The 13,929-nt window shown below is 40.7% G+C and overlaps 1 protein-coding gene across 1 annotated transcript in view; it reads right to left on the bottom strand.

The window, feature by feature from the left end:
* The window catches only part of ANKRD31 (ankyrin repeat domain 31), a 165,688-nt gene extending 151,972 nt beyond the window's left edge, over nucleotides 1-13,716 (bottom strand). Inside the window, exon 1 of the mRNA XM_045285221.1 lies at nucleotides 13,613-13,716. Coding sequence (XP_045141156.1) covers nucleotides 13,613-13,716 — 104 coding nt within the window. The remainder of the gene's footprint in view (nucleotides 1-13,612) is intronic.
* Nucleotides 13,717-13,929: the final 213 nt, after the last annotated feature.

Here is a 13,929-nt window from a genome sequence, read left to right as displayed (position 1 = left end):
TATGGATTGTGATAAGAGCTGTAGGAGCACCAATAAAATGATTTAATAAAACAAAACAAGAAATAAGATAGATTTGCATTGGAAAAAAGAACCAAATAGATTTTTTATTTCATTTTAAATTTATAAATGTATTTCATACTTAATAAATGTATAGCTAAATAAAATAAATTTATAATTCAACAGATTAAAACAAAAAAGATTCACAGCCTCAGACATCCACAGAGGCAGGCAGTTCTATTCTGCCCTACAGGGGCTCTGTGATATTGTAAGATGCCATCGAGTCAATTTTGACTCAGCAACGCTGTGTACAACAGAACAAGATGCTGCCTAGTCCTTTACCACGCTCACAGTTGTTCTTATGCTTGAGCTCATTATTGCAACCACTGTTTGTCAATCCACCTAGTGGAGGGCCTTCCTCTTTTTCACTGCCCCTCTACTTCGCCAAGCATGAGGGCCTTCTCTGGGGACTGGTCTCTCTTGACAACTTGCCCAAAGTGTATGAGGTCTCGCCACCCTTCTTTTAAGGATCATTCTGGTTGTATTTTTGCCAAGACAGATTTATTTGTTCTTTTGGCAGTCCATGGTATTTTTATATTCTTGCCAGCACTATAATTCAACTGCATCAATTCTTCTTCAGTCTTCTTTATTCAACGGCTTACTTTCACTTGCGTATAAGGCAATTGAAAATACCATGGGTTGGTTCAGGCACACTTTAGTCCTCAAAGTAACATCCTTACTTTTCAACACTTTAAAGAGGCTATGTGTAGCAGTTTTGCCCCCTGGAATGCGTTGTTTGATCTCCTGACTGCTACTTCCATAAGCATTGATTGAGAATGCAAAAAAAAACCAAAATCCTTCACAACTTCAATCTTTTCTCCATTTACCATGTTGTCACCTATTTGGTCTAGTTGTGAGGATTTTAGTTTTCCTTACACTGAGTTGTAATCCAAACTGAAGGCTGTAATTCTTGATCTTCATCAGCAAGTGCTTGATCACAAGAACAGATTTGACACATTGAACACATGATTGAAGACTGGAATAATTTCGGATAAAATTATACATGAAGAAAAGAGTCACTTAAAAAAACAAAACAAAAAGACTACAGTAGATGTCAGAAGAGTAGCTAAAGCAAATGGAAGAAAAGATGAAGTAAAAGAGCTGAACAGGTAATTTCAAAGAGCACTTTGAGAATACCAATTAATAAATGGAAAGATTGAAGTTGTTAAGGATTTCATTTTACTTGGACCCATTGTCAGTGCTCATGGAAGCAGCAGTTAAGATATCAAAGAGCCTATGGCAAATCTGCTGCAAAAGACCTCTTTAAAGTGTTGAAGAGCAATGATGTCACTTTGAAGACCAATGTGCACCTGTCCCAAGACAGGGTAATTTTCAATCACCTATATGCATGTGAAAGCTAGGCAATGGATAAGGAAGACTGCAGGAGAATTGATGTATTAGAATTACGGTGTTTGTGAAGAATACTGTAGGACCATGGACTGCCAGGAGAACAACCAAAGCTGTCTTGCAAGAAGTACAACCAGAATACTCTTTAAGAGCAAACATGGCAAAATTTCGTTTCACATGTTATCTGGTGGGACTAGTCCCAGGAGAAAGACATAATGCTTAGTAGAGTGTCTGAGAAAAAGAGATGCGTCTCACTCACATTCTCCTAAGTAAAACTATTCCCCAGAATGTCCCCCATAATTTAAGGTGCTGTAGGCAAATACATGTTCACTCATACTCTTGAAAGTCAATTGCTTGAAGGTTATCTGCCATCAAAAGCAATCAGACCCTATTGTCTGTCCCACCCTAAGTAGGGCCCACTCCCTTCTGCAAAGGACCATAGATTATTCCCCTAAAAAGGGCTCAGGTACGTAAGGTGAAGCCAGCTCAGAGACAACCAACCAAAGTTAGGCTGCCATCTTGACTCTAGAGCACACCCATCTTGTTATGTATATAACTTCCTGTGACATGTATGCCTCTAGTGGCTCCCCTTCCTATGGTGTGTATACCCCAAGCCTATCCCCTTCCTGTTATGTATACATCTGTGGGCTGCAACGCCTTTGGGGGTCAAACACCCCTTTCACAGGGGTCGCCTAAGACCATCGGAAAACATATTTCTGATGGTTGGGGATCACCACAACATGAGGAACTGTATTAAAGGGTCACAGCATTAGGAAGGTTGAAAACCACTGCTCTAGTACAACCATTTCTTGTTCCGTATTTACCTATTACATGTTTACCATGGCCTGCATGCCCAAGATTACATTAGCTTGTGAGACTACCTTAAACTCTCTCTCTCTACTCAGACTTGGTTCTTGAAACAATTGAGGAGATGAGCCCTTGAATGCTTTATCTTGTTTGATGTCTCTTTAATTTACCCTCATAAAAGTAACTTGGATTTACAAAAGTGCTTCTGCCACATGAATTCTTTCATTATTGAGAAGAACCGAGGTAAACCGTGCCAGAAACCTAACAAATGGACTTGCTTCTCGTCCAAGCCTAAGGAAGCTCTGTTCTTATCCCCTCCCAGCCCTACCTCCCATAGTAGGGATACCAAGCTGTGTGAGAATAGCTCTACAGAGCAGCCTGTAGCAGCTGTAAGTAGTGAACAAGCCAACTCTCCACACAACTGCTTAGTCTATGCAATACCTCAGCCAGGAGCACCCTCAGGGTCCTGGGGGGAGCACCAACCCCACTCTACAAAAAAAAAAACAACGAAAAAAATGAATCCCCCATCCCAGGGATACAGCTCTGCAAGGCCCAGCTTGCAGCACCTGAAATTATGGCCACTGGGGAGCTTTTTTTCCCCCCTTTGTTTTGCAGATAACCCTTACCTGGTCCATTAGCAATGTATTAGCATACAAATACACAGAGTGCTAAGAAACAAGGGAATGGGAGCTGAGCTCACAGACCAGAGAGATTCAGCCAATCTCTGGATTTAAAGCACACCATCTGGCCTCCAGACAGTCTACAAACTGGACACATCCTTCAGGGGGTGATGCTCCTGGCAGGGTGTCTACCCAGGTATATGGTGAAACTGCACCATGGGATTTACACAGCAAAGGCAAGGAGTTTGTGCATGAAACAAATTATAAGCCCAGGACCCTGAGGGTGCTCCTGGCTGAGGTACTGCATAGACTAAGCAGTCCGCCAGCTATCCCACAATACCAACCCCTGATCAATACCCCAAGCCACTTAGATAAGTAACCTGCCCTCAGCAGGCTATTGCTTCACCCCTCCCTCCTAGACCACATAGGTAGGTGGTAGTTTTAGACCCCTCCCCACTTGGTCACCGTCATCATCTGAAAAGAGAAAAAGAACCCTGTATCCTCCTACCCGATCCACTAAAGGTCTATTCCTTTAAGACAGTGGTTCTCAACCTGGGGTCGCAACCCCTTTTGGGGGTCAAACTACCCTTTCACAGGGGTCACCCGATTCATAACAGTAGCAAAATTACAGTTATGAAGTAGCAACGAAAAAAAATTTTATGGTTGAGGGGTCACACAACATGAGGAAATATATTAAAGGGTCATGGCATTAGGAAGATTGAGAACCACTGATTTGAGATAATTAACCTAAATCACAAGAATACAGGACTCTCAGCTCTACCAGATACCCAAATTATCCCCCTAGCTTTAATCTCAACCCTACCTGGACATCCTAAAAGACCCTAATAACTGATGTAATAGCTTATGGGGGAGATGGGGGAGGGCACAGTATGATGGGGATGGGAATTGGGGCGCAATCAATGAATGCAGGAGTGGGGAGGAAGCACTAGAACTGATTGTGATGATGTGTATACAACTCTTTTAAAGTGACTTAAGTATAGAAGTGTATGATATGTAAATTTTATATCAAGAAAATTATAAAAGAAGAAACCAAAGTTGACAAATGGTTCCCATGGGTAAAGAAGAAAGAGATTTTGCTTAAGGGGCATTTAGTTTATGTTGATGGTGGTGGAATAATTTGGAAAAGGAAATCAATAAGGGTTGATATCAACATGAAGGATACAATCAATAGCACAGAATTATACATGTAGAAGTTGTTGAATTGGAGAATGTTTTGTTGTGTATATTTTTGCCACAATTAAACAAAATAATTACACTAATAACAATGAGTACATGGAAGAAAATATTCTAATGTGGATTGTGCAGTGGGAGGGATAAAAGGGAGCTGATATCAAGGAGTTCAAGAAGGAAGGGAATGTTTGGAAACTGATTGTGGTAACAATCTGTATTAGCTCCCAATAAAATGGTTTTGAAATAAATAATAATAATTTTAAAATTTTAAAAATTATTGTGGTAATGATCATACAACTCTTTTGGATATAACTGAACTACTGAATTGTCTGATATGTAGATGAAATGCCAATAAAACAGTTTCAAAAGAAAAAGAAAGAAAATTCCATGGCTTGAGTCAGGGGTACTTTGAAGTGTTGAAGAACAAAGTGACATCTTCGTTCTTTAACACTTTATAAAGGTCTTGTGCAGCAGATCTGTTCAATGTAATACATACACCATTTGATTTCCTAATTGCTGCTTCCAGGAGTATAGATTATGGATCCAACTAAAACAAAATCCTTGGCAACTTCAATCTTTTCTTCGTTTATCAGGATATTGCTCATTGGTCTAGTTGTGAGGATTTTTTTCTTTACCTTGAGGTGTAATCTATTCTTAAGTCTTTGATCTTCATCTGTGAGTGCTTCAAGTCCTCCTCCCTTTTAGCAAGCAACGTTATGTGACCTGCACATTACAAGTTGTTAACGAGTCCTCCTCCAATCCTGATGCCAAAAATTTCTTTAGTCCAGGTTCTCATATTATCTGTTCAGCATACAGATTGAATAAGTATGGTAAAAGGATACAACCCTAATGCAACCCTTTCCTGATTTTAAACCATGAAGTAGTCCTTTGTTGTTTAAACGGCTGCCTCTTGGTTTATGTACAGGTTCCATGAGTACAATTAGATGCTCTATAATTATCACTCTTTGAATTGTTATGGCCCACATAGTTGAATGCCTTTACACAGTCAATAAAATACAAGTAAATATCTTTCTGGTATTCTCCACTTTCAGCAAAGATCCATATGGCTTCACCAATGGTATCCCTTGTTCCATGTGCTCTTCTGAATCTGGCTTGAATTTCTAGTAGTTCTCTGGCCATGTACTGCTGCCATGATATTAATGGTATGTTTCATAATGTCCTCATTCTGTTTGGGCATCTTTATTTGGAAAGGGCACAAATATAAATCTCTTCCAGTTGGATGGCCAGGTAGTGAAAAGTGGTCTTCCAAATTTCTTGGCAGGGTGGAGTAAGCATTTCCAGCGTTACATAGTTTTGGTGAGATATTTTAATTGGCATTCTGTCAATTCCTGGAATCGTGTACTGCCCTCAGTGTAGTTTGGACTTCTTCCTTCAATACCATTGGTTCTTAATTATATACTACCTACTGAAATGGATGAACATCAACCAATTGTTTTTGGTACAGTGACTGTATATTCCTTCCCTCTTCTTTTGGTGCTTCCTGCATCATTCAATATTTGCCTATACAATACTTCAGAGTTGCCATGGGAGGCTTGAATTTTTCTTCCGTTCTTCCAGCTTTAGAAATTCCGAACTGTTCTTCCTTTTTGGTTTTCTAATTCCAAGTCTGCATAATTCATTATAATATTTTACTTTTGTCTTCCTGAGCTGTCCTTCAGATGTTCTTTTCAGCTCTTTTACTTCATCATTTCTTGAGATGCTTTAGCTTCTTACATTCAAGAACAAGTTTCAGGGTATCTTCTAACATCCATTTTGCCTTTTATTTCTTTTCTATCTTTTTAATCAAACATTGCCCAATTACATTGAGCAAGTCTGCTGCAATAGACTTAAGAATATTAAAAGCAAAGATGTCACTTTGAAGATTAAGGCATGCCTGACCAAAGCCTTGGTATTTTTCAATCACTTCATATGCATGTGAACAAACAAATCTGTCTTGGAAGAAGTACAGCCAGAATGCTCCTTAGAAACAAGGATGGTATTCTTTTGTATGTACATAGAGTCACTATGAGTAGAAACCAGAAAGACCACAAATAAGAGAAACCCTAATCACTGCAGTGTATGTGTGTGTGCGCGCAAGGAAAACTATTCTTTTTACCAAAATTTTATAAATCTTTATAAAGTTTTAGAAGCTACATTTTCATCCAATATTATGTCTATACATTTCTAATATCATAAAAATTCTTCCCCAAACCATTAAATATTGATAATAATGCACATCATATAATCCTTAGTTAATTTAAGTATCAGAGTTCTAAAATATATAACTAATTTTTAAATTTTTGTAATTGTAAATATCTCTGATAAAGTTCATTATACATAGCTTTCTGTCAATTTTTTTTACCGTTTCCTAAAAGGAAAATTGAGTCCTACAAAAAAGCACTTATTCATGTTAGTCAGCAAATGAACCAAAGATCATATTGATTTTCTGATTATGATTTTTTTAACTACTTAGCTATAAAAAACAGTATAATGATTGGCCTGCTAAAAAGCTTTACCCAGGATGTGCTTCTCATTTCAAAGCTGAAACCTGTGCATGATAAACAGCCTTAATTTGCATGTAGTTAAGCAGAGAAAATGAAGAAAATCAACCAAAAAAACGCACTGACATTCAGTCCCAGTCCTGCTTAGGCTCTGAATTGCCATGCCATTAAAAATCAGAGAAGTTAATTTTGAAATTTGGGCTATGAGGTATAAAAGTATGGCATTTCCCTGGCATTGCAAAAGAGTGTTTTAAAAAGAATCAGAAGAAAAAAAAATGACTGACAACTCAAGATAGACTTAGCTATCGGTTGCTAAACCTCTTTCTCTACTCATTACAAGTAAAAACAACAGAGAATACAAATGATAATCTGAGACGTCTGAAAAGTAAGCCATCTTGGACCAGAGACTGAAGTTAAAATCTAAATAAAAACCAACAACATGGGTGAGTTTCACTGTTTTTGCCTGAAGTCAAAATCTAAATAAAAATCAACAACAAAGTGAGTTTCACTGTCCCCTATCCCAAACCTTACTTTAATCCAGCGGTTCTCAAGCTGTGTGTCGCGGCCCCTTTGGGGTTCAAACGACCCTTTCACAAGGGTCACCTGATTCATAACAGTAGCAAAATTACAGCTATGAAGTAGCAAGGGAAATAATTTTATGGTTGAGGAGTCACCACAACATGAGGAACTGCATTAAAGGGTCTCAGCATTAAGAAGGTTGAGAATCACTGCCTTAATCCTTTTTTGTCTCTCGGTTTTGTTACAAAGTGACCCCAGCCCCCCCCCCACACACAGAGCAGAACTGCCCCTGTAGGTCTCCAAGATTGTAATTGGTTATGATAGTAGAAAGCCTCATCTTTTCCCCAGTGGGTGGAACTGTTGACCTTCCAGTTAGCAAGTCAGTGCATAAACCACTTCATCACCAGGGCTCCCTGGTTTTGTTCCAAAACTCATAATGACTCTATAATGACAGGGTAGAACTACCGCTGTGAATTTCTGAGACTGCAACTCTTCAAGGTAGTAGAAAGCCTCATCTTTTTCCCAAGGAACGTCTAGTAGTTTTGAACTGCTGACCTTGTGGTTAGCAGCCCAATGCATAACTACTACACCACCAGGGATCCTTTTGGATTTTGTTCCAAGAGCAAACTAATTCCTGGAATTTTTCAGTGAACATAAATAGCAAAAAAAATTCTTGAAGAAATTTTCTATATCTATCTAGAAGATTGGGGAAAATGGTGTGATGATCTGTCCTGCGAGTACCAAGATGGTCTTCCTCAGAGGTATTAGCAAGTCCCTTCCAAGTGGTTTCTCATGGCAACAAAGGACACACACACCACAACAAAGGTTTATTTAAGCATACGAGGGGGTAGCCCTCCTCCCCCCAAAAAACGGAATTGTGCTGGGCAGAGCAGAGTTTTTGTAATACACATTATTCCTGCTAGGTGAGCATCAAGGAGCATCCAGCAGCTCACTCCAAGTTAGTGCACCCAGTGGTGGTTCCTGGAAGGCTCTCTCTGGTCACAGTGAATTTTTTAGTGAAAGCAGTTTTGCTCAAATCTTTTGTGTGTGAGTGTGTGAAGGCTGACTTAAGAGAACAGTGAAATTGTTCCCTGCTTGGAAAAAATGATGCAGAAACTGTTGTGATGTTGAACACAGCTTACAAGGACAGTGCTATAGCAAAAACTCAAGTGTATGAGTAGTTTTTCTCATTTAAAAAAAGATGAAATGTTGATTAATGACAAACCTTGTTCTAGACATTCGTCAACTTCCCAAACAGATGAAAATGTCAACTTGTGGTGCATTTGGAGTTCATTCCCCCAGGTCAGCCTGCTCATCAAACTTTCTATTTAGAGGTTCTGAAAATATAGCGCAACAGTGTGTGACAAACAAGGCCTGATTTGTGTCAGACAGGGTTTGCCACCACAATAATGCACCTGCTCATGCAGCCACCTCAGTGCTCCATTTTTGGGCAAAAAACAGCATGCTTCTCTTGCCCCTCACACGTGACCTGGCTCCGTGCCACTTCTTTGTGTTTTTGCGAGTGAAGAGGGACATGAAAAGATAGCAATTTGATGACTTAGAAGAGGTGAAGGAAAAAACGAGGAAGGTGCTGTCAGTCATCCAAACAGGTGAGTTTCAAAAACGTTTCCAAGAATGGAGTCGCAGATTTGACAAATGTATTAAATGTAATGGAGAGTACTTTGAAGGAGATAGGTTGTTTTGTAAAAATATTTAAATACATAGCTTTGAAAAAAAATTCAGGTTTTTTTGGGGGGTACCACTCATAGAGTAAATACACCTCCAGGAGCCCTGTTGGAGTTAGGCATTGAGTTCTAACCTCAAGGTCAATAGTTCAAAACCACCAGCCACTCCTTGGGAGTGGCTTTCTACTTCCGTAAAGAGTTATAGTCTCACATGAAGAGAGAGTTTACCAAAAGTGACATACAAATGGCTAACAAACACATGAAAAAAACTGCTCACGATCATTAGCCATCCAGAAGATACATATTAAAACCACAATAAGATGCCACCTTATACCCCAATTAAAAACAAACAAACAGAAAATAACATATGCTGGAGAGGTTGCAGAACGAATGGAACTCACATACACTGTTGGTCGAGTTATAAATGCATACCACCTTTATGGAAGACGATATGGCAATACCTAAAACAACTGGCAATGTAAATTCCTTAAGAGTCAGTAATAAATCCCAAAGAAAAAAGAGACACACTAGGAGTGGATGTATGCTGTCCCATGTTTACTGCAGCACAGTTCACAACAGCAAGAAACTGAAGCATCCCAAATGTCCAACAGAAGAATGGACAAAGAAACTCTGGTACATACACACAGTGGAATATTATGCATCCCCCCCCCCCAAAAAAAATACCAGTGATGCAAGCATGAAACAACACATGATTTGGAAGGGCCTGGAAACCATTATGCTGAGTGAAGTTAGTCAATCATAAAAGGGCAAATATTGTATGAGCCTACTACTATAAGGAGAAACATCAATTAAACAAATCTTAGAGACCAATTCCTAAACAAAAGAGCAGAGAGCTTGCCTATTAGCCATAGACTCCCACCTTTAATGCACTTTACAAGAGCCACCTTGGAAGAGGAGACCTCACATCAGCAGAGAGCACTCCTTCAAGAAGGGGGCTAAGGAAAAGATCAACACTGAAGCAAGAAGGGAACTTTATTGGAAGGTAGAGTTAAGACTAGGAGAGGAGAGCATCAAGATTTCAGAGGAAGCATTTATTCTTCTGTTGGTGGATAAATGGGGAGAGGAGCAATCTCACATTGGGAAGACACTCAACAATAATTATAGAGAACTCAAGCGGAAAATAAACCTGGTACTATGTTCCTGGTTAGGACTTCTGGTGGTCTAGTGGTTACACAATGGGCTGTGATACGCATGGTTGGAAGTTCAAAACCATCATAAGCTGTATGGGAGAAAGACTGGGCTTTCTACTCCCTTAAAAAGTTACAATCTCAGAAACCCACAGGGGGTCATTATGAGTCAGCATTGTCGCAATGGCAGTGAGTTTGGTTTGGGTTGGCTATGTTCCTGGTTAGACACTTTAGAATTAGTTAACAACCAACCCTCAATGAACCATGCCATGGATTATGTACTATGATGACCTTAGGCTTTGGCCTTATGGGGAACATGGCACACACACACACACACCCATAGGCCACACCAGAAGGACTTGACATGGAAACCCCACTGAATGAACTGAGCCCTATCTCTAAATTACCTGTAGCTTTTAGACTTAAAACTGAAATTCCTTAATGTGAAGAAACAAATGAAGGCCACCATAACACTGTGGAATTGATGGCCATTGGACTTTAGCCAGGATGCCTGACTTAGCAGGCGTCCAATAAAAGGAGACTAAGAACCACCATATATTTACTATCTTTATGACTCTTTCGCATTAATACGACATGTATTAATCTGATAGGTAAGGATCGCCCTTGTAAGAAATGTTACTGGAAAGTTTCCCTTAGCATCAACCTATATGCTCAATGTAAACAGAGCTCAATTATTTAAGAATCCAATCTGTACAAATCAACAACTCATGGATTGCAGTTCAAAGCTGGAGTATACTCACATAATCTCCTTTTATCAACAGGATCTTAAATTCTATGGCATTGGATAAATTATTGGTGTTATCAATGGAATTTCCTTATACCCTAGGGGGATAATGCTTTTGTCAAAAATGTTAATAAGACTGCTGAAGTAAATCAGAATCAGACAAGTTAATGGATTCTGAGCTCCTACTTAACTCTAGCTCCAATCCAAGATCAACAGTTAGTGTTTAGGACATGGCCCTGGTCGATACTCACTTTGATGAAGTGATCACTGAAGATAGAGTGCTACAGCAAAGTGGGGTGAAGAAAGCAGATTGGGCCTGGCTATCAACTGGAATAGCGGCTCGGGTCTTAAAGGCTTGTATTCAAACAAGCAGCCATCTAAGTGAGACGTCAACTAAGTCCACATGGAAAAATCAAAACAGCCTGGGTGATACAAAGATGACAAATAAAAAAATCCAACTACAATGCAGGGAAAGGTTATTAGAGCTTAAACTGTGACCACAAAATTTGTAGAAGGCTATGGAGGGCAGTGGGAGCCCAAAATCCATCAGCAGAGTGTCTATTCAGATTAAGCCTCTAGCAGATCCCTTATGGCCACCCTTGCTATCAGAGACTACTGTAAACTTGATGGAATATACTGTAAACTACTGTATAATATGATACCTGGTCAGGTGACCTCCCTTTTGACGAATTCTGAATTTGCTCTAGGTTTAAATATTTCTCACTTGTTACTTAACAGAAGTTTTCTCTCTGGCTTATTTTACTATTGCCAATAGTCTTTTCTTTCCTCCTCCCCCCCCCCTTTTTGTCTTTTATTGTTTCTGATGTTTCCCAGTTTATGAAGCACAGGAGCAATGTATAGCGATGACAACTGATGTAATAGCTTTAGGGGTTATGGGGAAGAGTTAAGTGGAAATGGGGTACAAATAATGAATGTGGGAGAGAGAGGGTACACTAGAACTGATTGTGATGCTGGTATATACAATTCTTTTTGAAAGAGTTAACTATAGAAGTGTATGGTATATGACTTTTATATCAATAAAACTATTGAACAGAAAAGGAGTTAGTCTCAGAAACTCGAAAGGGCAGTTCTACCCTGTTCTATAGCATCTCAAGGTTAGGCTCTTTACCAGGCTTGGTCTCGAGGTCCAATGTTCCCTTAGCAGACAGAAATCCCTATTCCATCCATCTCAATGGTCCCTCTATGCCAGAGGACATAGAAAAACTACCTGGGGTTAAAAATAAAATACACCAAAACTTCCCTCCCTTTGATCTCCTAAAGGAGTCCTGGTAAGCCAAACACTTGTAGGATTTCAATTATGTCTATACTAGTAACTAGACAAATACATAGAGTTCAATTGAATAGACTAGAGAATCCAGAAACAAACCCACACAAATATAGTCCACTGAATTTCAACAAAAGCTCAAGGACAATTCAATGAAGAGCCGTTTTTCCCACAAATGGTGCCAACCAGGGTGGCAGAAAGATGAACCTTAACCTATATTTTACACCATACACTAAATTAACATATCATAAAACCAAATGAAACTCACTGCTGTAGAGTTATTCCAACACGCAGCTCACAGTGCAATATCTACATCTGCTGGTGCTGGAAAGTAAGCTAACAGATCAATCGCAGTTCAAAGCTACCAGCCAATCCATGGTAGTAAGATGAGGTTGTCTACTCCCGTTAAGACTTACAGCCTGGGAACCCTAGAATGTGTCACTAAGAGATGTAAACAACTTTGGCAGGGTGTCGGGTGCCTGTCTCCATTTAGTTTCCTTGGTCTAGACTGCCTCTCCTCATATGGCTATTCTCTGATCCATCTTCAGGCCTCTAATCAGTTCATCCGAGCAAACTCTGTAAACCACTTATATTGAGATAAATCCCTCTGGGTTCTTACATAGAGGGGCAGCGAAAAAGAGGAAGGCTCTCAACGAGATGGACTGACACAATGGCTGCAACAATAGGCTCAAGCACAGGGGCAATTGTGAGGATGATGCAGGATAGAGCAGTATTTTGTTCTGTTGTGCATAGGTCAGTCACCATGGGTCGGAAATGACTTAATGGTGCCTCACAACATCACCCAGAGCATACTCAGTCCTGAGATTTCCCACATTCTACTGAAATTACCTCTGTGTACCTTTAGCTGGCCTGCAACTTTCTCAACTTGCCCATTTTTACCTGGCATCTCGCACAGTAAAAACGTGTTCAGAAAAAGCTTTGATGAACTTAACTACTAAATTTTGATGACAAAACTATCCATTTCCAGTTTGCTAGGTACCTGGTATTCAATTGTGAGGATGGCGCTCAGGACTGGCAGTTTCTTTCTGTTGTGCACTGGGTCGATACGGGCCTGAACAGAATCGATGGCACCTAGCCACCACGGGTCCCCTGCGCCACACAGCCTTCCCCCACAGAAATAGCTCCTTGCCCTGAGTGAGCTACCAGGTTCTTGGAGCAAATTGCATTTGAGTATTTTTTTACTTTTTTTTTTTTTGGCCTGTATCCCAGTTTAGAGAGAAAGATTTGGGAGGGGGTGGAATAAGAGAAGCCATCAAGTCACCCACTATAAACCTCAGTTTTCCTACATTGGGGTTGGGAGGATATCTTGTTTATTAACAAGTTCTTAAAGTCAGGCCAGGAAGCCTGGTGGCGCGGTGGATTATAAAGTGAGCTCACCGAAAGATGGCGGTTCAAGCTCACCAGCCCTTGGGTGGAGAAAAAAAAAACGAGGCAGTCTGCTCCCCTTCAGATTTACAGCTTTAGAACCCTACGGAGTGACCTACTGGCTTCACTACAAGTCTACAGCAACTGGATGGCAGTTGGGTTTGGTTTTTAGCTCACGCGAAGCCGCCTGGCTCAGTTTCCCGCCCGCCCGCAAGTTGAGGTCGACTTCGCCCTAACACTTTCTACTTAGAACTCGGGCGCCCTCAGAGAGCGACTCCCCGGCCACGAGGTGGAAAGCGCTCCGGCCTTCCCGGGGGTCACCTTCTCCAGGGCAGCTCCTCTTCGTCGAAGTCGCTCTCGGACACCGACCCTTCGATCACCGTCTCGTCACTGTCCCAGTCTAGGGCCTGAGCGCCTTCCTCCATCTTCGCTGCCCGCCCACGCAGAATCTCTCCCCTACTCCTCTGTCCCCCTTCCAAGGGAGGAGGAGAAGGCGCTCTGAGGACCAAGTAGGGGTGGCTTGTGAGTTAGTAATAAGACACGATAACTAATATTACAAAAATAATAAAAGCCGCAGCTCGAGCTGAGCGCGCTGACTGGGCTGCGCGGCCGTCCGGGTCGGGGTTCTCCGAGGCCGC

The sequence above is a fragment of the Echinops telfairi genome, unplaced genomic scaffold (assembly GCF_000313985.2).
Source record: "Echinops telfairi isolate 266 unplaced genomic scaffold, ASM31398v2 ScPeMD7_7469;HRSCAF=8507_1, whole genome shotgun sequence".
Lineage (NCBI taxonomy): Eukaryota > Metazoa > Chordata > Mammalia > Afrosoricida > Tenrecidae > Echinops > Echinops telfairi.
The sequence above is the reverse complement of the archived record's forward strand: the minus strand, read 5'-3'. Positions and strand labels throughout refer to the sequence as shown.